At 46.2% G+C, this 21,906-nt stretch overlaps 2 protein-coding genes across 2 annotated transcripts in view; both read left to right on the top strand.

Annotated features, from left to right (window-relative positions):
• CORO1C (coronin 1C) overlaps positions 1 to 21,906 on the top strand; it is a 197,000-nt gene that overhangs the window by 62,269 nt on the left and 112,825 nt on the right. The gene's annotated exons all lie outside the window — the stretch shown is intronic.
• On the top strand, positions 2,681 to 21,098 carry SVOP (SV2 related protein). The gene is made up of 16 exons (XM_051633885.1): positions 2,681 to 2,913; positions 6,256 to 6,416; positions 7,162 to 7,247; positions 8,297 to 8,395; positions 8,589 to 8,660; positions 8,886 to 9,010; positions 11,514 to 11,577; positions 12,894 to 13,019; positions 14,053 to 14,181; positions 15,527 to 15,600; positions 15,930 to 16,006; positions 17,140 to 17,247; positions 18,050 to 18,161; positions 19,426 to 19,507; positions 19,738 to 19,827; positions 20,526 to 21,098. The coding sequence occupies exons 1-16, from the start codon at positions 2,879 to 2,881 to the stop codon at positions 20,730 to 20,732; spliced, it is 1,647 nt and encodes a 548-aa protein (XP_051489845.1). The 5' UTR covers positions 2,681 to 2,878; the 3' UTR covers positions 20,733 to 21,098.

Raw genomic sequence — 21,906 nt, 5'->3', positions numbered from 1 at the left:
GCTGGGGCGGGTCTCCTCGCGGAAAGGGGTGTCAGGCCCAGGGGCGCAGCCGCCATCCCGGGAGGGGTTCGCAAGCCCTGGAGGTGGTGCTGAGGGACACGGGGCAGGGGTGGCCCGGGCAGGGCTGGACTGGGTGGTCTTCACGCTCCTTTCTAACGTCAGGCTTGTTACGACGCAGCCTGAACCCCGCGGCGGCGGCGGCTGCCCCTGAGCCCGAGCCCGCTCCCTGAGCCCCGCTCCCTGAGCCCCCCTCCCTGAGCCCCCTCCCTGAGCCCCCCTCCCTGAGCCCCCCTCCCTGAGCCCCGCTCCCTGAGCCCCGCTCCCCGAGCCCCCCTCCCTGAGCCCCGCTCCCTGAGCCCCGCTCCCTGAGCCCCCCCTCCCTGAGCCCCCGCTCCCTGAGCCCCGCTCCCCGAGCCCCGCTCCGTGCCCGCCTCCTGCTGCTGCCCTTCGCGGGCTCTAACCGGGGCGCGCCGGGGATTGTTTGGAAAAGCAAGTGCCTGGTGCGGGTGCCCAGGGGCGGAGGCATCAGGACGGCTGGAACGAGCAGCTTCTGAGGGCACCTGGAGGTGGCAGCTGCTGATGGAGCTGCCGGCCTGGCAGGTCCCAGCCTCCCTCCTCGCCCCTCCCGGGTGACTTCCAACCACCTTCCTTAGCAAAGTGTCTGGTACAGCCTGCGTGTCTGTCTGGCCGAGCCCCTGTTTGCCTGGCACTGCTGCCCGTGGGCCAGAAGGCTCAGAAGGCTGTTGGTGAGAGGAGAGCAGCCTGGAGAGGAGGGGAGAGGCTGAGAGGAACAGGGGAACCAGGGAAGAGAAGGAGGTTGTGGAGGGATGAAGCCGTCCTGGCAGCTGCAGTGTGTGTGTGCAGTGAGCCAGCCTCATGCACCTCGAATGTGTGAGACAGAAGAACCAGCCTGCTTCGTGGCCCAACCTCACACCTTTCGTCCACCAGAAAATTTGACCTTGTTTCATAGAACAGTAATTGAGCTGCTGTATTCTGAAAAGAAGGTTGTTGTAATAACGTGTAAGCTAAAACGCTGCTTGAAAGATGCCATTTCCTAGCAAGTTTTGGGGAGAAACAACCTGAAGTCTCTATGAACTCATGTCTGGTGGATAAATTTCACCCTAGAACTCCTTTGGGCTGCTCTGCTGAGGCTGCTCTGCTCTGGGAGCTTCAGCTCACTGAGTCCTCCCATTGCCCTGACTTTATCTGCAGATCTTTGCCCAGTGAAACAAAGCAGACTTCTTGGATCATGTAAACCACTGAACTGCAGTCTCTTTAACCCACATTGTCTGGAGAGGAAACATAAACCTTGCATATCAGGAAGGTGTTGGTAGGCGAGTTTTGTCTGCTGAGGCCTTTGTAATTCTGAGGGGCCATTCCAAATGAACTGCTGAGCTCCTGGTGGGAGCAGATAGCTGGAACCACGATGTTCTCCAGCCCCAGCCCATCAGCACCCAATGCAAAAATAAGTCAAAAGGGTGAATGACTGAAGAGCCAGGTTGTTTATGGAGATCTGGGAAGGAGAAGCAGAAAATTTACAGAGGTGAGAAAAGAGGGAGAGCAGAAGGAGGAACCAAACGCACCTGGAAAAAGTTCTCAAAGCTTGTTATCTGAACAAAGCCTTTTTTCAAATGTTTTTGAGAATATATTACAGAAAATGCATGTGCTTCATGCAACTAAAATTGTTTTTTATCACTCTTTTAGAGTAGTACTCAGATATCTAAGCACATGCACCTTGATCCATGTGAGAGAGCCCGAAGGTACCTGAGGTATCTGCATGGTCCTGTGGGATCCACTACACAGTCCTGGGCCAAATCCACTGCTGGAGGCCACAGGAGATGCACGGTTACCTCACATGGAGCCAGTGTCCTCATGTAGGCATCTGGATTCCACTCCTAGCCACAAATACTTTATTAATTATTCTCACTCTTTGTAAGGCAGCTGAAACCCTCTCTAGATCAACTGCAAGTCCTCTCATACATACTAAAACCTGCTGACATTTCCACTACTTCGTGTCACAAACCATAATGAAGCACGTTTGGTTTGTCCAAGCCCAAGCCTCCTGCATCACCCATTGCTCCCTGAACTGAACTTGTACAACTGAATTCTTCTTCCTCACTGTAGCAGGTGAGACCTGTCCTCACGGGATGTTGTTGTGTTGATTTCAGGCCATTTCTCTGCTCTGTCACGTGTATTTTATGTTCTAATGACATTGCATGCCTCCTGGTCATGATTTCCTCCGTGTTTTGTCCCACAGGCCTTTCTGTGCACAGGATTCTTCTGTGTGCCCGGACGAGCTGTCTCTTCCAACAGGAGGAGGAGGCCAACAGGGATGGAGGTGCCAGGGGGACTGTTCCTCCAGGTAAGCGCCTGAGATTTGTACAAACTGATCTCACCCTGCACCCCAGGAGCACAGGCTGGGCCGCCCTGCCCGGAGCTCCCCCACAGGGGCTGTCCTTGGCTTCCTGGGCACGCAAGAGTCCATCTGCTGTCAAGCCCCTCCGCAAAGCCGGGCGGTTCTGCCGCCCCGAGGGGCCGTGCTCCCCGGGGACCCTGGCTGCCCTCCAGCCCAGCCCGCCTTCCCTTGCGGTACCTCCATCCGCCCCGCTTCCTCCCAGCCCGTGACACTCCCCGAGGCTGCACCGTGCCCGGGGACACCCGCGGGGGCTCAGCCGAGCCGAGCCGAGCCGAGCTCAGCCGAGCCGTTCTCGCCGCCGGAACTGTCCAGCCCGCAGCATCAGCCTCCCCGCAGCTCTTTCCAGCCCTCCCCGCAGCTCTTTCCAGCCCTCCCCGCAGCTCTTTCCAGCCCTCCCCGCAGCTCCAGCCTTCCCCGCCATGCGAGAGCGATGAGAGCAGCTCCTGCAGACGCAGCCCGGCAATGGAGGATGATTTATTCCAGCTGAGACAGCTGCCGTGAGTAGCCCTGCCAGGGGAGCCGGGATGCGCAGGATTCCTTCTCCATCGGCATATTCTGAATCCTAGGGATTTTTAAAGGGAATCATTTCTAGGAAGTGCCTTAGGCCCCGGGAAGCAGGCCGTTTTACTTGCATAGCTGCCTGGGTTCAGCATCCTGGAGCACCCAGGGATCCATTTGTTATGTAAATTCACTCCATTCTTAATTAATTTATTTTTTTCATGAACTGGACGGTGGCAGAAATAAAGAGGGGTGGAATTAAGCCGTGGAAGTGCCCAAAGATTTTTTTTATTATTATTCTTTTGGGTTTGGGTTTTTTTGAGAGGAAACATTTACTGTTGCCTTTGCAAGGTGGGTTGCATCTGTCAGGAAGGTTGTGGCAGGGAAAGCTGCTGCCTCGGCTGCCTCCTTCCTGCCACGAACCGATTGCAGATCAGAACCTTCCCTGCAAGGCTGTGCTGGCAGGGAGTGCCACTGGCATCTCCTAACTCTGCATCCTGGAGAAGCAAACCTTGCTGCACGGGGAAAAGGCTGTTACTTGTGAGGGCATCCTTGCTGTTGGGATGTGGTTGCTGGGTCTCTGCAAGGAGGTGATAAAAGCATTGCTGCCTTTTAGCACCACTACTTCCTTTCCTTTTCCTGAATGCAAAATGTTGTCTCTAAAAACCAGTGCTTTCCTCCTAAAGCTCTATTATCAGGTGCTTTGAAACATGTTTCTGTATATAAATCATGGACTCTGCAAGGCAGGAAATAAATGCTTGAAGTTTATTTTCAATATTAATGAGCTCATGTCAATGACAGACCAATCTGTCCCACAACATTTCTAATAAGTTGGGCACAAGCTCCAGTTATTTTAAAACCTAGTTCAGATGTGTTCAGCTTGTGGGTAGGAAGGGTAAGACATTATTTCATTAGGCCATTTTTCCTAATTTTTCAATTCTTTTTTAAAAGAAAACAGAGCACAGAAAAATGTTCCAAAGTATCTTTCAATATAGGTGTAATAAAACTTGCTCAGTGCTGTGAGATCTTGGAAACAAATGCAGCTCTCTCAGATGCCTCAGCTCCCAAGAATTTTGCAATTATGGAACAGTCTGGTTTTTTCTTCATTTGTTTCATAGGCTCCTAAGTGATAAGCACATTTTTTATATGCTGTGATGAGGAGTGTGGCCAGATAGCTCTCTGCTCAGATTGCCATTAAGGTATTTACAATTCTCAGATCAGTCACTGCCTTTCAATCAGCATCTGGAACCATCATCTCCAAAATGGTCAGTTCTGAAAGTCTTCTCCAACCAATATTACAGAATAAGAAGCAGTTATAAAGGGGGTTTGTGATCACATACTCTCAAATCCAGAGGTTTTTATTAGCATGTTTGTTTTGCCCGTGGCTTAGTAGGACACTGAACCAGCATAGGTCGTATGAAGGATTTTCAATCACAATCCCATGGATAATGGCACTTTAGACTTCTTGAAATCTGGGGGAAAAGTGTCCATATATTTCAGTGAACTTTGCCCTCTGCATTGAGGCTGCTGAATTTATCCTAATAATCTTCCTTTAAAAAAGATGCAAATATAGAAGTTTCCTTCCTGTGTAGTTAAACCAAGTGCTTGTAAAGCTTTTACAGTTAAGATATGAATGGTGTTTTGATATTAATTGCCCTTTGTAATAAAAAAGGTCATCACCTGGCCATACAAATTTCAGTGTCTTTTTGCAAAGAGCTTGTATTTTGTAGGTTATATGAGGATTATATCTTCAGTGACAATTTTAACACGAGTAATAATTACTTGTGTTTGCCCTACAGGGTCAGCAAAAGAAAATTAAAACCAAGGCAGTGGCAATGAGGTTAAAAAAGCAATCAAAGGAAGGAAATTTAAAATTGAGTTTCTCACTGGGACTAAAGATGAACCTGAATTCAGACAGGTTTAATTGTTTTGTTTGTCTTTTCTTATAACTGCATGCCCCAAATCAAGGCTGAGATAAACTCAAGTTTCACAGCAGTCAGGGTAGTTTTCTTGCTCATTTCTACGAAGCCTGGGCTTTTGTTCTGTGTTCTTATGTTAAGATCTTCAAATTTCACCTTAGCAAACAAAATTGGTGACTATTGTTTTTCTGCCAAGACATAAAGGCCAGAGAAAAGCTTCCAGGTTCCTGCTGCAGATAAGAGCATTACTAAAGTAGCACAAGGAATACTTGCCCCATACAGATCCTGGAATAATCTGTTTGCCTGAAAAAATCAGCCCTAAACATCTCAACAGCCTGCAGAGCTTGACTCAGATGTTCATTTCTCTGTCCTCTTGTCCACCACTGGACCAAAATCCACTTCCAGGAGCTGTGAAGGTTGCCCATCACTTTGCCCTTATGGCAAGCCTTTATTATGTCACTTGTAAGAGGAAGGAAGAGTTGAGGTCTTGCCAAATATGAGAAGTCTTTCAAATCACCTTTGGAAACGCCATGCACATGTCAGGCTGCTGCTGCACTGGGCAAGGACACTGCTAGTTTAGTTTTGCTAACCCTTAAACCAAAGGATTAAACTGAAGTTCAAGAGACTCTGGTAATCTTTAGTGTAGAACGAAGGTGTTCAGGCATTGGAAGTCAGAAGAGGCAGTAGCACAACTAATGGAATCAATTTCCAAAAAATGCTATTTAACTGAAATCCAAGGAACTGTCAGTTGCCAAGATGAAAAGAATTCCCTGGTGGTGCAGGTAAAGTGAGGAATCTCATCTAAAATGTGGCAGGGCTGTTTCCAAGTCTTCGTTTGGTCACAGGAAGCTGGAAGTGGAAAATGGATCTCCTCTGTGCATGACCTGTAGCACAACACCACTCCAACCACAACGTGGAAGTTGTGTCAGTTTAGCAGAGTTGTGGTTTCATCTGTTATTCTCTCAGTGGCCTTGCTGCAGAGATTGGACCATTATCTCTCAGCTAGTGTTGGAAATTATATCAAGTGCAGAGTTGTGAGCAAGATGCTCACGTGACAACCACCACCTCGTGTGCCAGGGCTGCACCTGGCAGGCAGGTACACTCCTAGTCCTGACTTGGACTAAATGAAAGAAGAAGGATCCTCTGATTCACTGTCCTATTCTGTCCCACCTCCTTAACTAAGAGATGCAAAAAAAGCACAGATAAACCAAGGGTTGGAAAGAAAGGATTCTTAAAATCCAGGTATTTAATTAATAACATAATATTAAGGATTTTGATTTAAGACAAGAGATGAAAAAATCCTATTTATAGTCACAGAGTCATCACCATAATGGAAAAAACATCAGTCAGTTCATTGAACTATCAGAGCTTTGACCTGGGAAAGACCCTCCAGAGCATTAATCCTTGTTCCTGTGTCCTTAGGGTGGTCAAGTTTCGCCGCACGGGGGAAAGTTCAAGGTCAGATGAGGATGTCATTTCAGGAGAGCATGAAATCCAGATTGAGGGTGTTCGGACAGAGCTAGAGCCTGTTGAGCTAGAGGATGGAGCTGCAGTGCCTAAAGAATTTGCCAACCCAACTGATGGTGAGTAGGTTTCTTTTCTTGTAAGGAGAACAGGGTGGCCTCTTCATCTCAGTCATGTTGCAAGCGGGCTGAGTATGTTGGAGGAGTTAAAGATCCTCAGATAAAAGAAGGAAACAACAACACAGGGAAATTATGTTACACCTGAAAATCACGATTTAGCAACCTTGTTCTCTGAGGGCTGCTTTACGTGTTTGGTTTCTTATTACCAGTAATATAGGCCCTTTCTAAGAGCTGTGTATCCACACAAGAAACAAGAGAAGTCATAATTTTTAACAGAAGCGTGTTTTAAGATGTAGGTGACTCGGACAAGTTCTTGATTCAAATAATTACAGTTTGGCTCTCCAGGCAATAAAATACTCTTCTGCCCTTTCCATCTGTTGCACACTACTGCTGTGTGCTGTTGAGCAGCTCATGCCCTTCCCACCAGAGGCAGCTGCAATTCAGTGGCTGAGGGGGTCACTCCCAGGAGGAGGAGGCTGAACACATGCTGGAGTCATTGGGCTGTGTTGATTTACTTCTCTGTGAATAAAATATTCTAGGAATATTTAGAATTATTATTCCTGAAGAGCACAGAGACTTTGCTGAGTAGAAACTGTATAAAAGTTAAGTAGGTCTCTGTAATAAATTTTAGATCTCAGTAGATTACCCAGTTAATCAGTAACTGCAGTCAAGAAAATGCTGACTGGAAGGATGGCTCTTGGAAGGGAAGGGATACACTTCTGCTCTAGAACTGTTCTCTTTCCAGATACTTTCCTGGTGGAAGATGCGGTGGAAGCCATTGGATTTGGCAAGTTCCAGTGGAAGCTCTCAGTTATTACTGGATTAGCATGGGCAAGTAATTGTTATCGAGGTCAATTTACAGAGTCTCAATGATTTCAAATAATGTAGCCATTCCCTGTCAACAAAAAGTCTCCAGACAGATAACTGTGCAATAAAGAAGGAATTTTACTTGAAATTCTGAAATGACAGTTGAACACAAACTTGTTGTGTGGAGGCAAGAATAATCTGAAGTTTTTATAAATCAGGGTTTGAAAACTCATTTTGATTCTCTACTTCAAAGGCTTGTTTCAAATGGGAAGGGCACTGGGCTGTTCCCACAGAAGCAGATTTCAGTTTTCATACAGTGATTTTGCCACATTCAGCCCATGAGCTGCACTCCCTGTTTTCTGTATTGGTTGGCATCACTGTAATCACCATCTCAGGTGAACAGCAACCCAGAGCAACCCAGTTCTAACTTCTAGTTTTAACCTTGATATCAAGAGCAGAAAGACAGGCTTTGTTTTCGCTTTTCTGCTGGTTCTCTGTATGTTCCATCAACTGTGGGATATTTTAAAGTAATGGTATCTGGAGCCTGTGTTTAGCAGCTATTATCTACAGTCTGCCACGGTTTAGATCTTAAATCAGCAGTGAAGTTTGGCCTACAGGTGATCTCCCAATATATTTGATACAAATCCAGAAGTGTATGAGGGAGAAAGGGAGCAAGTTACAAGGTAATGAACAGTTCTGACTGGATCTTTGTGTGAAGGAGCTGAAAGCTCATCCCTGTAACATGGGATATGGAAACGAATGAGCCTGGGTGACTGACCAGATGAGCCTCCTCGAAATCACCCACCCATAACTTTTGTTCTGGCTCTTTGAATCCTCTCTGCCTGCGTTACTAAACATTGTGACAATCAGAAATCAGTTTAACAGGGCAACTGCTGGTTTTTCTCTACACTCTGTACATCCCTGGGCCTTGAAACAGAACTGGTTTGTTGCCCTACAGAGTGGGAAGGGCACCAGCAAAACCAAGATTAATTTCAAGGAGGTGTTTTATTGACTCTTGTGTCAGTCTGATTTTCAGGCAGTTATTTACTGTTGTTTCTTTTCTACCTTTCTAGATGGCAGATGCTATGGAAATGATGATTTTAAGTATCCTAGCTCCTCAGCTTCATTGTGAGTGGCGATTACCAAGCTGGCAGGTTGCATTGCTCACCTCGGTAGGAAAAATAACTGACAGCTCCTGTGTTCTGTAAGGGTTTCCCACTCCTTGTTATGCAGACATTATGCTTTATATCCCAAAGTTAGAGCCAGAAGTTTTTCTAGTTTCACTGTGAATTTGTGTTCTCTTTGTTGTCATAGGGAAATGTTCACTTCTTGTTAAGGGAAAGCTCTTTTTCTGGTGTTTCACAGGTGGTGTTTGTGGGAATGATGTCCAGCTCCACCCTCTGGGGAAACATTTCAGACCAGTATGGGAGAAAAACAGTAAGTCTGCAGCTTCTGCTGGAATATATTCTAATATTTCCATAGTGTGTATGTTTCAGTGCATGATGTTCACAAATGTCAGAGTCCACGTGTATGAAGCAGAATGAAGCAGAGCCAGAATTCACCTCCTATGGAATATAAGGATATTGAGGCTCTGCTTTACATTTTGTCCATTTGCGTTGCAGCAGAGATGTCCTTTGCCTCACACTTGTTTGTTAAACACAGGGCCTAAAGATCAGTGTGTTATGGACACTCTACTATGGGATCCTCAGTGGTTTTGCCCCAGTCTACAGCTGGATCTTGGTGCTGAGGGGCCTGGTGGGCTTTGGGATTGGAGGAGTGCCTCAGTCGTAAGTAAATACAAGTCCAAACCTTCTCTTCTCTCTATTTAAAAAAAAATGCTTCTGTCAAATTGAAGACCTGTCTGTTCTCTTGTCCCAAACCCATTTTTTCTAAGTATTTGGAACTAATTTATTAAACTCTGAGAAGGCTTTGACCATACCTACCACATCACTGAGGCGAGTTTAACCCAGCCAGAAGTGGGTAGGACACAACAGACATTCTGTAGCTGTGCCTCAACTCTGCATTCCCAGCTTGGGTTGGTGGAGTCCATAAGGGATGGTCCTGGGACAAGATAGACCACGACCTAAACTTTGGCATTTAGAGTAGAGCTGAGCCCCAACTCCTGACTGTAGAAATGCAGGTTATTGTTCAGTCAGAGCCTGAACTGCCACATCTGAACCTGAGTTGGAATTCCCAAACCAAACAGCCCAAACCTGGAGCACTGAAGATACCTTGATGGCTCAGGCACGTTCCTAATGAGAAGGCAGCATCAGGACATTTCTCCATTGCTCTGTCATTCCATTCACTGAAGAGGAGGGTCTCTACATTTTCCACCTGGAATAAATAACTCTGCTCTAGGCTTTTAATTATAAATGTAAAGGGAAGAGTATGGCCATTTGTTCTCTGTAGTCTTTATCCTTATTAATAATTGATGGTTTGCCCCATGGAGGTGCTATTTTGGAGTAGTCCGAGTCTAACTTTGATTAATGGCTCAGAGACTTCTTCACAAAGCAAGTCAATATCCTGTCTTTTCTGTTGCTATTCCCAGATAAAAGATTCAGAGCTGAGATGGAACATCACACTGTCATTAATTTTCTTTCACTGCTCTCCTGCCCACCTTGAGAAGCTGCACAAAAGCCTAAGGTGTGTGTTGAATAGAAAGGTCCTTGGCCTGCTGGGTGTTGCCCAATGGTGAGGCAGTTTCTGCCCTGCAGTCCCAGCTGAGCACAACTGGAGTGAGGCAGGAGGGCAAGAAAGACAAAGCCCAAGAGTTAACAGTGCCTTGTAGAGCAAAGACATACTGATGGTGTTCCTCAGGGCCCCTGTGGAACAGCTACAGCACAGCCAGGGCTGCTTGACAGGGGCAGGAACACACAAGGACTGCCTGGCTTAATGAGAGACAAAGAAGAGCCAGTTCCAGAACTCAGAGTGGATTCCACTGCTGCTGAGTCTGTTTCTCATTCTAATTATCATCTTGGATTCCTTTGACAGAGGAGTAGGTAGTTATGAAGCAGGGAAAGTCATTCCTGCCTAGTACCCTTGGGTAGCCTGTGTGGCTTTGGATGTGAATGCTGAACTGCAATGGAATGACAGGGGTAACTTTATAAAGGTACATTCTATCACAGGCAGGAGAGGGAGGGGTTTGTGAAAGGTGCAATTAAAAAGCAAACACCCAGCAATACCAAATTACCTGTGGCAGATATTCCTCTGTCTGTACGTATGCAGGAGCTGCACCTGAGGAGCTGTGCCCTCTGGGAATTTTCTGTGAGATATTATCTCACTCAGGGTATGACTATTCATTCCCAGTGCCAACAACATCCTGGCTTGCAAAGATATGCAGGGTTCTCTTAAGAAAACAGTTCTGTACAGGGCACCTCTCCACATCACTGCATTAAGTGATTTTACCTCCTTCTCCTCTTAACCACTGATTTAATATCATGTTGTCTGCAACTTTGTACTTTGGTGAACTGAGTCCTGGGAAGCTACTCAGAGATCACTCCACTGTTTGTCAGGTTAGTAGGAGTTTTGTCACAAACATCAAAGGAAGCCTAGGGAGTTTAGAAGGAGAAACAGGATGAGTCAATGGAATGCAAACAGAGTAGGAGCAAAGAACGACAAGTCTTACCAGATGGTTTGAAGAAGACAAGGGAGCCTTGACTGGCTGCTGGCTCTTGCTTTTAACCTCAGGAAATACTCACAGAGAAGCTGCACCATTACTCCTTGGCACAGTCATGAAACAAAGACTCTGCAGAGTGAGATGATTTCTTTTTGAATTCCCACAATAAAAGAATGCAAATGATTTCATAGCAGTAACAGGATCAGCCCTTGAAAGTAATCACCTCCTGGAGAATGGAAAGCTGGCAGAGGAGACTGATGTGAGCTTCTCTGAGCCAGCTGTAAAGCCCTGAAGAAATACTTTACCCAGCAAGAGTCTGTGTTGAATGCTGATGGACCACACTGAAAATAATGCCTGTCCCAGAGCAGGGTTCTGAAAATATGGGCATCAGGAACTGCTGCTTTTACCTCACAACTTCAGGGTTACCAGATCATGCCAAGAGAGCAAATTCTGCCCTTCACTGCAGTGATGAACTAAAGGGGGTTTGTTCTGATGCAGAAAAGAGATTCTGAACCAGTGTCCACAGTCTTGCTGGCTCTGAGGGCTGGGAAGGGTTTTGCTTTTCCATTAAGGGTTTGGTAGTTCTAATAAGATGCTTGAACCTCTCTCTTGTGCTAACTAGGCATTTTCCTCAATGTGCTAACATGACATTTCTCTCAATGTTCACTCTACAGGGTAACCTTATATGCTGAATTCCTTCCAATGAAAGCCAGAGCAAAATGCATTTTATTAATCGAGGTGAGCAGTGAAGCTGTGCCTGCTGGTCCCCAGGGGCACAAATTCTGCTGTTGGCTACATCCACTCAGTCCTACTGACTAGAAGTCTCACCCATAGCTGTCAAATCTGGATTGTCCAGGTTAGCCTGGAGCTCAGGTCAGAAAGCAGCAGGAAACATTCATCTGACACCCCCTCTTCTTGTTGATTGACTCTGCCTTTGGAAATGAACTTGTGCCCAGGGCTGCCTACATTCCTACTGTGAGCACAGGGGGGGACATTTGGGTGGCACCTCAGTTCATGGTGAAATTAATCTTCAGCTCAGTAATGATAGTGGAGAACTGCCTGTTCAGTAAGTGCAGGGCTAAATTCAGCTTCCCATATTCAATCCAATGTATCAAAGTCACAGAGAGTGGAACTTTGCCCCATAAATACTTCAAGGTGAAATTCACACCCTTCAATGGCTGGTTGAAGGGTCAGAGAACAGTGCTACTATTTGTCTGCATCAGTCAACCTGGTCTAGTTGGAGGTGTCTCTGCCCATGCAGGGGTTTGGATCTAGGTGATCTTTAAGGTCCCTTGCAACCCAAACCATGCTATGATTCTATGATCATCCTTGTGGAAAACCTCACTAAGCAAACAGCTTCTCAGAGCAAAACCAGTCTTCTAAGATACCTGCTGGTTAGTCCTGCATTCAGTTGATTACTCTTTCATAAATAGAGTTCAGTAGATGAATTATTTCATCCTGTGCCACTTCTGTTCTGCCACAGTTTGGCTGCCTCTGAGCAACCCTGTGTTAGAAACATATTCTGAGATTTCATAATGAGCTAAGTGGATTAATAATCTAAAGGAGAATGATCCTGCATGGGCAGGATATGCAAGAGGATGCCAGCTCTGTTATTTGCTAAGAAGGGATCAGTTCCTTCTTCCATCTACAGGACAAACTCTGGCTTTGGTAGCTTGGTTCTGGTAAAGAAGTCAAAGACTATAAATCTCATGGTGGTAGCAGGGACAGTTAATGAGACAGGCCCATTAATAGTCATTTTGCTTAAGAACACCATGTGATGAGTCTGTTCCTTAGGAGAAGTTACCTGCAGTTAATGAGGAGTTTCTAGAGAAAGCCAGTGCTAGGGTTTCAGAAATGAACATTTTGGCTTCTGCAACATTTAAACAAACCCCCTCAAAATGCCTGGACTCAGTTTCCATGCATGGTGTGCAGCTGCAATGTCTCTGGCATTCCTGTCTCCTGCTGTCCCTGGAGAGCACGCCTTGGAATGGTACAGAGGAGGCCTGAGGAGCACTCTCATTCTCCCTTGTGACTGTTTCTTTTCCATTTGGCAGGTTTTCTGGGCCATTGGGACTGTGTTTGAAGTCCTTCTGGCAGTGGTGGTGATGCCCACCCTTGGCTGGCGGTGGCTCCTCATTCTTTCTGCCCTCCCACTTCTGCTCTTCGCTGTCCTGTGCTTTGTAGGTATCCTTTGAAAGACAAACCTATGTTCTATCAACCTCCCACTTCTCTACCTTATTCTGTAACCTGACTGGAGGAAATCGTGGCAGCTTTGTGCTCTCTGTTGGTGGCTCCTTTGAAACATCTGAAACCGTGACAAAAATGCTGTTGTTTCACCAGGGTGCTAGTAAAAACATTCCAGGGAGAGCTGTGTTTGTGTGACTGAAATTGCTGGAGGACAATGGTGGGCTGGAATTTTGTGAAACCAAATCAGGCCTGGAAACCTCTCCAATTTAATGACCTTGTTTCAACTAAGTTCAATGGAATCAACATTTTATTAAAAGCTGTTGCTATTTCTCTCATTTCTCTTTAAATTATTAAATTATGTTGTCAAAATTGTAACTTTTATAATTACTTGCCACTTAAAAAATCTGCCCAAATCAGGGGTAAAATCTGCATAGTGCAGGTCAGATTCTAAACTAAGATGTCTGGGAGTTGAACCTGAGCTTCTGTGCACTGTTAGGTGTTATATTTGCCAGTCACTCAGGCTTCTCAAAGAAGTATGTCCTTCCAGGCTGTTTAGCAGCTCTTTCTATTCCTTGGTCACCTTGTTTTTCAGAGCTACCCCCAGTCACACAGGTGCTAACATGCTTGTTCTTAAGGGGAGCATAAAATGCAAAGTTTGAAATGCCTGAAGCATCTTGTTACCTGCCCTGGCTGCTCTGCCTTCCCTACTGGGAAGGTATAGTGGAAAGAACCTGCAAAAATGCCTGACATTTCTCAAGAATAAAACCAAGGGGGAGATTTTAGACTGGAGGTCTGTCCTTATGGTGGAAGTGGGGTTTTACAGGTTCCTAAACCCTAATTTGGCTGGAAGATGGTTCTCTGAACCGTTCAAGAGTAGTTCTGCAATCCTTTCTCATGGGAGGAATCTGCTGGAGTCCCTGAGATTTCCCCCTTGGAGGCCACAAAGAAGATCCCCAGTTTGCTTATTGCAGTTTGCTTATTATTTTTGACATCACTGTGTGTGTGTGATCTGCTTTGCTCTCTTAGTGGCTGCCAGAAAGTGCCAGGTATGATGTATTATCTGGAAATCAAGAAAAAGCAATTGCCACTTTGAAGAGGATAGCAACAGAAAATGGAGCTCCTATGCCTTTGGGAAAACTAATTATTTCCAGACAGGTAAGTACAGGTAACAGGCACATTAAGAACGTGGGATACAGTGTAACTGGGCTACATTCACATGTATTTTTATAAGCAAATAATCAATGTGAAGTTTCATTTTAATGTCTCAACCAGGAATAAAAAATGAGAGATTCTATCTGCCTCTTTCACAGTGAGGAAGAGTTAGTTTCTCCATTTTATTTACATGGAAATCCCGAAGGTGAAAAGGACCTTTAAAGTGGGCATTAGTGTTATGAAACCTCACTCTGAGACCCTGTTACTAAAGACAATCAAATCTTGTGGCTACCAAAGATCTCAGATCAGAATCCCCAGGTCTCAACTCATGAGACAAGGTGGGAATGGACTCTTTAGCTGTACCACATTTTTAATCTAATCCAGATTTTCTGGAGTGGGAAAGCTGCAGAGTCCTGTTCAGTCCTGATGCAGGGAGCAAGCCAGGGAGGTGCCTCTGAGCTGCATGTGACTGGGTCAATTCAGTGGATTTATTTTCATTTCAGCTCTACAGGGCCAACTTTTCAGCACCCCTGTCAACATATGAAACAGCATTTACAGGACAAAGAACAGACTTCTATAAGTAAAGCAAGTTAGAAAGTTGGCCAGCAGGGAAGGACAGCAGAGGGAGGCCTGCAGATCTGAACAAGAGCAAAACTGTAAAGCTGGGCAGGGGCCTGTTGGGAATGACAGTGTCCTACTGGTCAGAGATGGAGGCTTGATCCTCCAAGGCCTGGAGCAGGGAGGATTTGGGCTTCTGTGCCTTTCAGAGCTGCCTGGTTCAGTCACAGTAGTTTGGATGGGTTGTGCAGGAATGCTCTCCCAAGTTTGGATGGTTTTGCTTTCAGGGTGGGGTGGGAAAGTATTTTTCCTTAACCACAAGCTCATGGGCTGAGCCCTCCTCTCTCTAAGAACCTCGCCGTCTAACGGGGTCTGCCTGCAGGAGGGCAGCTCAGAGCTCAGTACCTCACCCCGGATCAGAAGCCCCGAGGGGCTGCTCTGACAGCCAGGAGCTGGCTGTGGGCCACACGGACCATATGCCACCCATGGGTGGGCAAAGGTCTGCCCCTCTTCCCATCCCCTCCTTGTTCTGACAGTTCCTCACCTCCCTTGTGGAGGAGCAGTGTGCCCTGGGCACGAACTGCTTTTCACACCCTTGTGATCCTAGAGAATTCCCTGTGGCAGAGGAATTCTTTACTTGGATCCCAGCTCCAGGGTGGCTCCTACAACCTGAAGAGCCCTCAGCTGAAGCCAAGCACTCATCCTGAGATACAGTTCTGTGTATTGTATTGTCCTCCAGCCCAGGAGCAGTGTCTGCCCTCACCATCTGACTTCTGCTTGTTTTCAACAGGAAGACAGAGGAAAAATGAGGGACCTTTTTACACCCCATTTTAGGTGGACCACGTTGTTACTCTGGTTTATATGGTAAGAGGAAATACAAATGGCTCAGTGCCAGCACAATTCTAAATGGTTTTTAATGGAGGTATTTTAAGGTGTCACTAAAATGCAGCAACTTCCCCCTCAAAAACAAACAAACAACAAACCAACCCAATCTATATTGATTTGTAATTTATTTAACCACCCAATCCCTAGCATTCTCAATCAAATTGCCCTTTTATTTCTAAATGCTGCTAGGAAACAGCTCTGAGGTACCACTCAGTGGAAGTCCTCAGGCAGTGGGTTCAGTTTTGATTCATGTTGTTTATTGTAGGTTTGACCAGCTGAGATTTCCTCTCTGATTTTCTTCCTTGCAGGTTTTCCAATGCTTTTTCATACTATGGGTTAGTTTTATTAACTACAGAGTTCTTCCAAGCAGGAGATGTCTGCAGCAGTGAGTACTAGTCCATCTCTTCTTTAAATACGTCTCATTAAGTGGTGGAATATCTTTTATTAGATCACCTTCTGCTCTTAGTGTGGAAAGGACTGCAGCTGCCAGCCTGAATGTTAAGGGATCCACTTAAGGGGTTGTTGCTTTTAAACATTTGGACAGACTGTTCCTTGTTTCCTGCAAAATGCAGAGAAGTCCTGTAGTGTCTCTGAGCCCAAAATGTAAAGCAGCAAGACAAGGTTCAAGGGAGACCTGTTAGAAAAAGCATCTGTTCCTTTTGAGGAAAAAAAAATAAATTGAAAATGATTGAATAAATGTAAATTTCCAGATTTGACAGGCCTGATTAGTTCTGAGAAGGAGATAACTGCTGCTGCTGTGGAGCTCCTGGGTTCTCAAGATGTGAAGACCTGCTGAGAAAAAAGATAATGATGGGAAACCATCACCTTCTTATTGCAGAATTCTTTGTGTAAAAAAGAAAAAAAAAAAAGTGCTTTGATCACATTAAGAAGAATCTTGAAAAGCTTTATTCCCCAGGGGAGGAATGATTGTAGGCAGAACACTTGTAGTTAATGAAAACTGTCTGATAGTTGGAAAATTAGATTTAAAAGTATGGGTAGTATTAGGAGAAGGCAAAGATCCCAGGTTTGTATGCAGGGAGTAGCTGTTGGAGAGGCCTGACTCTGGTTATCCTCCACAAAGGAGCTCACACCCCTTGAAAATGCTGGTTGTTACAAAGACGTGGCATTCTTCAGTCTTCTCAAAGTACAGATGAGATGTTCATATCCCAATTTATGTCAAGAGAAACTGAATTGTTGATGTTAATTCTGGTCACTGTCATGAGCCCTGGACTGAAAAATAACTAAGCTTTTGTAGCTGACAAGGAAGTGTAAGGTTTTATTCTGATAGGGGTGGTTGCAGAGGTAGGACATCCTGCCACAAATAAGTTTATAAACAGTTCAGTTCCAGCTGCATCTTCCAGGTGGAACATCCCTGCTGTGCAGCAGAGGCTTTTCAGTACATCCCTGCCATCAGCTCCAGCAGTAAGAGTGATAAGGGTATGGCAGGAGTGCAGGAAGGTAAGCAGAGATTACTTCAAATTCATGACATGTTAGGGTTTTTTCTTCTTCCTCCCACAGTATCCAGCAGAAGGAAAGAAGTTAAAGCAAAGTGCAGCCTGGCCTGTGAGTATCTGACAGAGGAAGACTACACTGACCTACTCTGGACAACCCTGTCAGAATTTCCTGGTAAGTGGCAGTCAGGAGCACCAGTTCTTCACTGCTCAGGGTGATTGAAGGGGCTCTGGTACAGGTGAAATGGAGCTCCTTGCTTGGAGCACTTGGTGGATGCAGAGCACCCAGTGGCTGTAGCTCCCTTCACTCCCCATGCAGATAAAATCACTGGTGATTGCTTTGTGCAGCTCTAATGGCCCATCTGACCATGGATTCTATCCAAGCAACATCTTAGGCATTCAGAGGAAGAGTAACAATTAAATCAAGAGGGGAAATCACTTGAACTTTTATCCATAAATGACTTTCCAGAACTATTTTAAAAGGATTGTGGGCGAATCAATGGAGAACTTGCTCTCTCCAGCTGTGTCAGCCCCAGCCATGATTTCCAGTCCATTTCAGTGGATTTCAATGAACAGTTGGACACCAGACAAGCACTAGAGTGAGTGTGTCATAGCCATGGGCTCTTTCCTTTACCAGAGAGCAGGTGAGAAGTAATTTGATGGCAGCATATAAATAACTCAATGGGAAGAAAATAGTAAGTTCTAAGGAGCCCTTCAGTCTCACAGAGGGAGATGAGCAGGGAGCAAGGTCAGAAGTTGAACAAAAGGGGGACGTGGAGCAAGACCCACCAGCTGGGACACAGAGCTGCTGTTTTCCTGGGGCACCCCTGGTTGGGGCAACCCCTCCCTGATGCCAGTATTTTAAAGAAAGAGAGAATAACATTTAAAACCTAAATAACCCAGCCTATGTTAAGAGCAAGCTGCTGCAGCCTCCACCTTTGCTTAATGCCCAAGAGGTCACTTCTGTCCTTCTGCAGGAGTGTTAGTGACACTGTGGATCATTGATCGGATCGGCCGCAAGAAAACCATGGCCCTCTCCTTTCTTGTCTTCTCCTTTTGCAGTCTTCTGCTGTTCCTCTGTGTTGGAAGGTAAGAAAAACACAGTGGGCAACTGGTGTATCTGATTCATCCATGATCCCTCTTGGTTATGGCTGGAGAGCTGGAAGTTGTGGTTGGAGAAGCCATGAGATGGTCGTGCTCAAGCGGAGAAGGGGTTAAGGATCGTGTTGGGTTTTCTCCTCAGAGTTTGGAAGGAAACTCAGATAAGCAGGAGACTATAGTCTTGTAACTTGAGCAATCCAAAGGGGAAAATAAGAGCTTATGTCTGAGTAAGAGGTACCCATTGGGAAATTTTTAAATCAGATGTGATGCCATGAGCCTTCGTAGCTGGTTGCTGCCCTGCTCTCTGCCCTTCATTACCTGTTTCCCCAGACTGACTAGTGCTTACCAGGGCAGTGCTCCCCAGCCAAGCCTGCTCCCTGACTCCCATTCTGCTCTGATTGTTCCCTCCCAGGGCCCACTGGAGTGCTCGGTGCCATGACACAGGTACAGGAGAAGCCAGACACGGACTGGCACAACCCCCACGTTGTGCCCACCATGGCTGGGGGGCTCCACGTTGGCACTGGAGATACAGGGGGCCTGGCTCCCTAAAGGCCAAGGATGTTTTTGTGTTGTTCAGGATCTGTCCTTCATACAGATTTCCCAAATCTCCATTGGCAGCTCTGCCCTTGAGTCTTGATGGTACCAAATTCCCAGCTGAGCTCTGAGAGTCTGGAAGTTCTTCTTCCTCTGACTGCATTTGGCCTTCATGCCACACTCCTGGAACCATGTCTGTCCCTTGGGGCTGACCAATAAGGAGTGACCTGCCAGCCAGAGGAGAGCTCTCTGAACTTAAACCTTTGCAGGCACTAGACAAAACCTGGTAGGACAGAAACCTTGTAGTAAGAAACCTTACAAAGTTGCAGATCTCCAGGTGGTACGTAGGTTCATATCCCAAAAAGAGGAAAGCTGCCCTCTCCTTGCCTTCCCATGTGTGTCAGTCCTTTTGTTAGCACCATTCATAGCATGGAATATGTTTTTCTTATTTAGATAAACTCAGGCATTTGCTGCTCAATTCAATAGGCCACAGCTGTCACTTGGAATGAATCCCCTCAGAAAACTGATGTGAATGTGGGAATGCAGGTTGTTTGGCATCATTGTTGTATTAAAGGTCCAGAAAAAATACAAAGGGTTCATTAAAAACCAAAAGGAATTGTTCTAACAAATGTAGCATTTTTATTGCACTTGCCTCCAAGTTAAACAAACAGATTGTGCAGAACAATCCCAAACACTGCTCTCCTTTTTATTCTCACAGAAATGTTCTTACTGTGCTGCTCTTCATTGCAAGAGCTTTTATTTCAGGAGGATTTCAGGCTGCTTATGTTTACACTCCTGAGGTAAGGAGGTTGTTTTTGTCATGAGAATATTTAAGGGGAGTGAGAACATGGTGGGAAAGTCACTTTTATGACCTCTTCACAATGGACCTTACCCCAGATATGAGTTGATCACCTCATTGTCATTGTCTAGCAGAACTTGCTGTTGTACCACTTATTAATTTCCATTAATTGAGGAGACTGGAGGGAAGAGAACTTCCAGTAGTGTTACTGAGCTGGTGCTTTCTTCACAGGTTTATCCAACAGCCACGCGGGCTTTGGGCCTGGGGACGTGCAGTGGAATGGCCAGAGTGGGAGCCCTCATAACCCCCTTCATTGCACAGGTAAAACTCCTTCTTCTTCTGAGGCTGAGGGCACAGGAAGGTGCTGGAGAACCTGCTTTTCTGATGTAAAGGCCAAACCAAGGGTGATCTGTGCATGAGGTGTTGAAGGGTTGTTGGTGCCAGTTCCTTGAGGAGCATTCAGGCTCATCTCTGAATTTACCTCTTGCTCCAGGATGTGTTGGGGGATAAATAACCAAGCAGCAGGCTGCTGGATGGATATGGGGACACCTTGGAAGCCACCACCTGGAGATGGGATTCGTGGGAGGCAGGGAGTTTCTGTGTGTGCTGCAGTGCCACCTTTCTCATGAGAGCCCAGACTGAGGTCCTGGGGGCTACAGAACTTCAGGATGTGTGGAAAGAACAGGACAGGGGGGTTGGGGGAGCCAGCATCCTCAGGGACAGGACTCAGAAGGCTGAGTTAGAAGCAGTGGCCCTGCAGGGGTCTGGATAGGAAATGTGTGACTTGCTCAAGTCCTGTCTAATGCATCAAGGCAGCAGCAGCTCATGGCACTTGTAATCCAGGCTGTTTTGTCAGTGTTTGACAGGTGAGTACAATAACTGAGGGCAGACAGCATGCAGCAGTGCATATTAAACACTTTTTCCAATACTGCAATTAAAATTTCTACCACTACATTAGTATTTCCTTCTGTGATAAGGCTGAGGGGCACTGATTTGTATTTTCTGCCTTTTTCCTGCAGGTGATGTTGGAATCTTCAGTCTACTTAACTCTGGTGGTTTACAGTGGGTGCTGCCTGCTGGCTGCTGTGGCTTCCTGCTTCTTGCCCATTGAGACAAAAGGTCGTGGCTTACAGGAGTCCAGCCACAGGGAATGGGGACAGGAGATGGTTGGGAGAGGATCCCACTCCCCGGGGGTCACCAGGTCAAACTCTGGATCACAGGAATGATGGGACATGAAGATCTGCTGAAGGAATGGATGAAACAATCAAGATCTCTTTCACAAAAAATCCAACCCTGGAGCATAGGAAGCTGGCCATACTGTCACTGCCAATGTCATGTGTCAAACTGCAGGAACTCTTGGGTTGAGCCTAAGCAAATTGTGTCTCTGCTGTTCTTTGCTCACACTCTTAAAATTTCTGTATTGAGAGGCATTTGATCCAGACACCATTGGAAGTGTAGCAGGAGGGGCTTTTCCTAAGTCTGTTGTGCTTGCATGGTTGGCTCTTCAGCTTAAAATGTCCCGTGTCAAGCAAATAGCAAACTGAATGCACCTCAGTATAAGCTGTAATTAAAATAATGTACTCTTGATGCCTCCAAACAACAGATTACTATTTTTTGTGTACCTGGCACAGCACACAGTGGATTCCATGCACTACAGAATAGGTTTTATGAATTAGATGCCTGCCTTGCACTTTTTAGCCATCAACAACAACAACAAGCTGTGACAACAGCAAACCAACCCCTGCTTTCTAGCTCCCTCACTTATGGGGTCTGTTCCTCAAGGATTAACAGGCACTGCCTGCTTGGGAACCATTTTCTGAGTGTTTCTCCCATCCAAGGCAGGTAGTTTGAGGCAGTGAGGAGTGGAATTTACTGCGGAGATGGAACCTTGTGTAAGAACTGGAAACCCTGATGGTTTGGAGCAGAATTTGACTTCTCTGACTTTGCCTGAAAAATTGGGCCCTCTCTCTGTGGCTTGGGGAAGTCTCTTCAGCTCCACTGGTGTCCCTTTGTGTGTGAAGATGCACGCTGTGGCTTTCTGCATGGTCCAGGTGTGTTTCTGCTCCATTTGCCTGTCTGCTCTCGTGGTGGGAGGGCCAGGCCCTTTGATAACAATGCCTTGGTCTGAACAGCTGTGTGTAGCAGAGTGGATGGAGCTGCTCTGCAGTGTCTCCCAACAGAAACTGTCCTGACAGATGGGCAGAACTTTCTGAGAGCTGCTGATTGTACATGGACTGCAACGTCAAGCTGGTGACAAAGGAATGTAGCTGGCACCATGTCAGAGAGGAGCAAAAGTCATGGGAAGAGCTCAACTGCCATCATCCTTCAGGAACTGCAGGTGTTGCTCCTTGAGGCTGATGATCCTGCTCTCCTCAGAGAATGTAACAGGGTTCAGGTGGG

Source organism: Apus apus, chromosome 16 (assembly GCF_020740795.1).
Source record: "Apus apus isolate bApuApu2 chromosome 16, bApuApu2.pri.cur, whole genome shotgun sequence".
NCBI lineage: Eukaryota > Metazoa > Chordata > Aves > Apodiformes > Apodidae > Apus > Apus apus.
The sequence above is the reverse complement of the archived record's forward strand: the minus strand, read 5'-3'. Positions and strand labels throughout refer to the sequence as shown.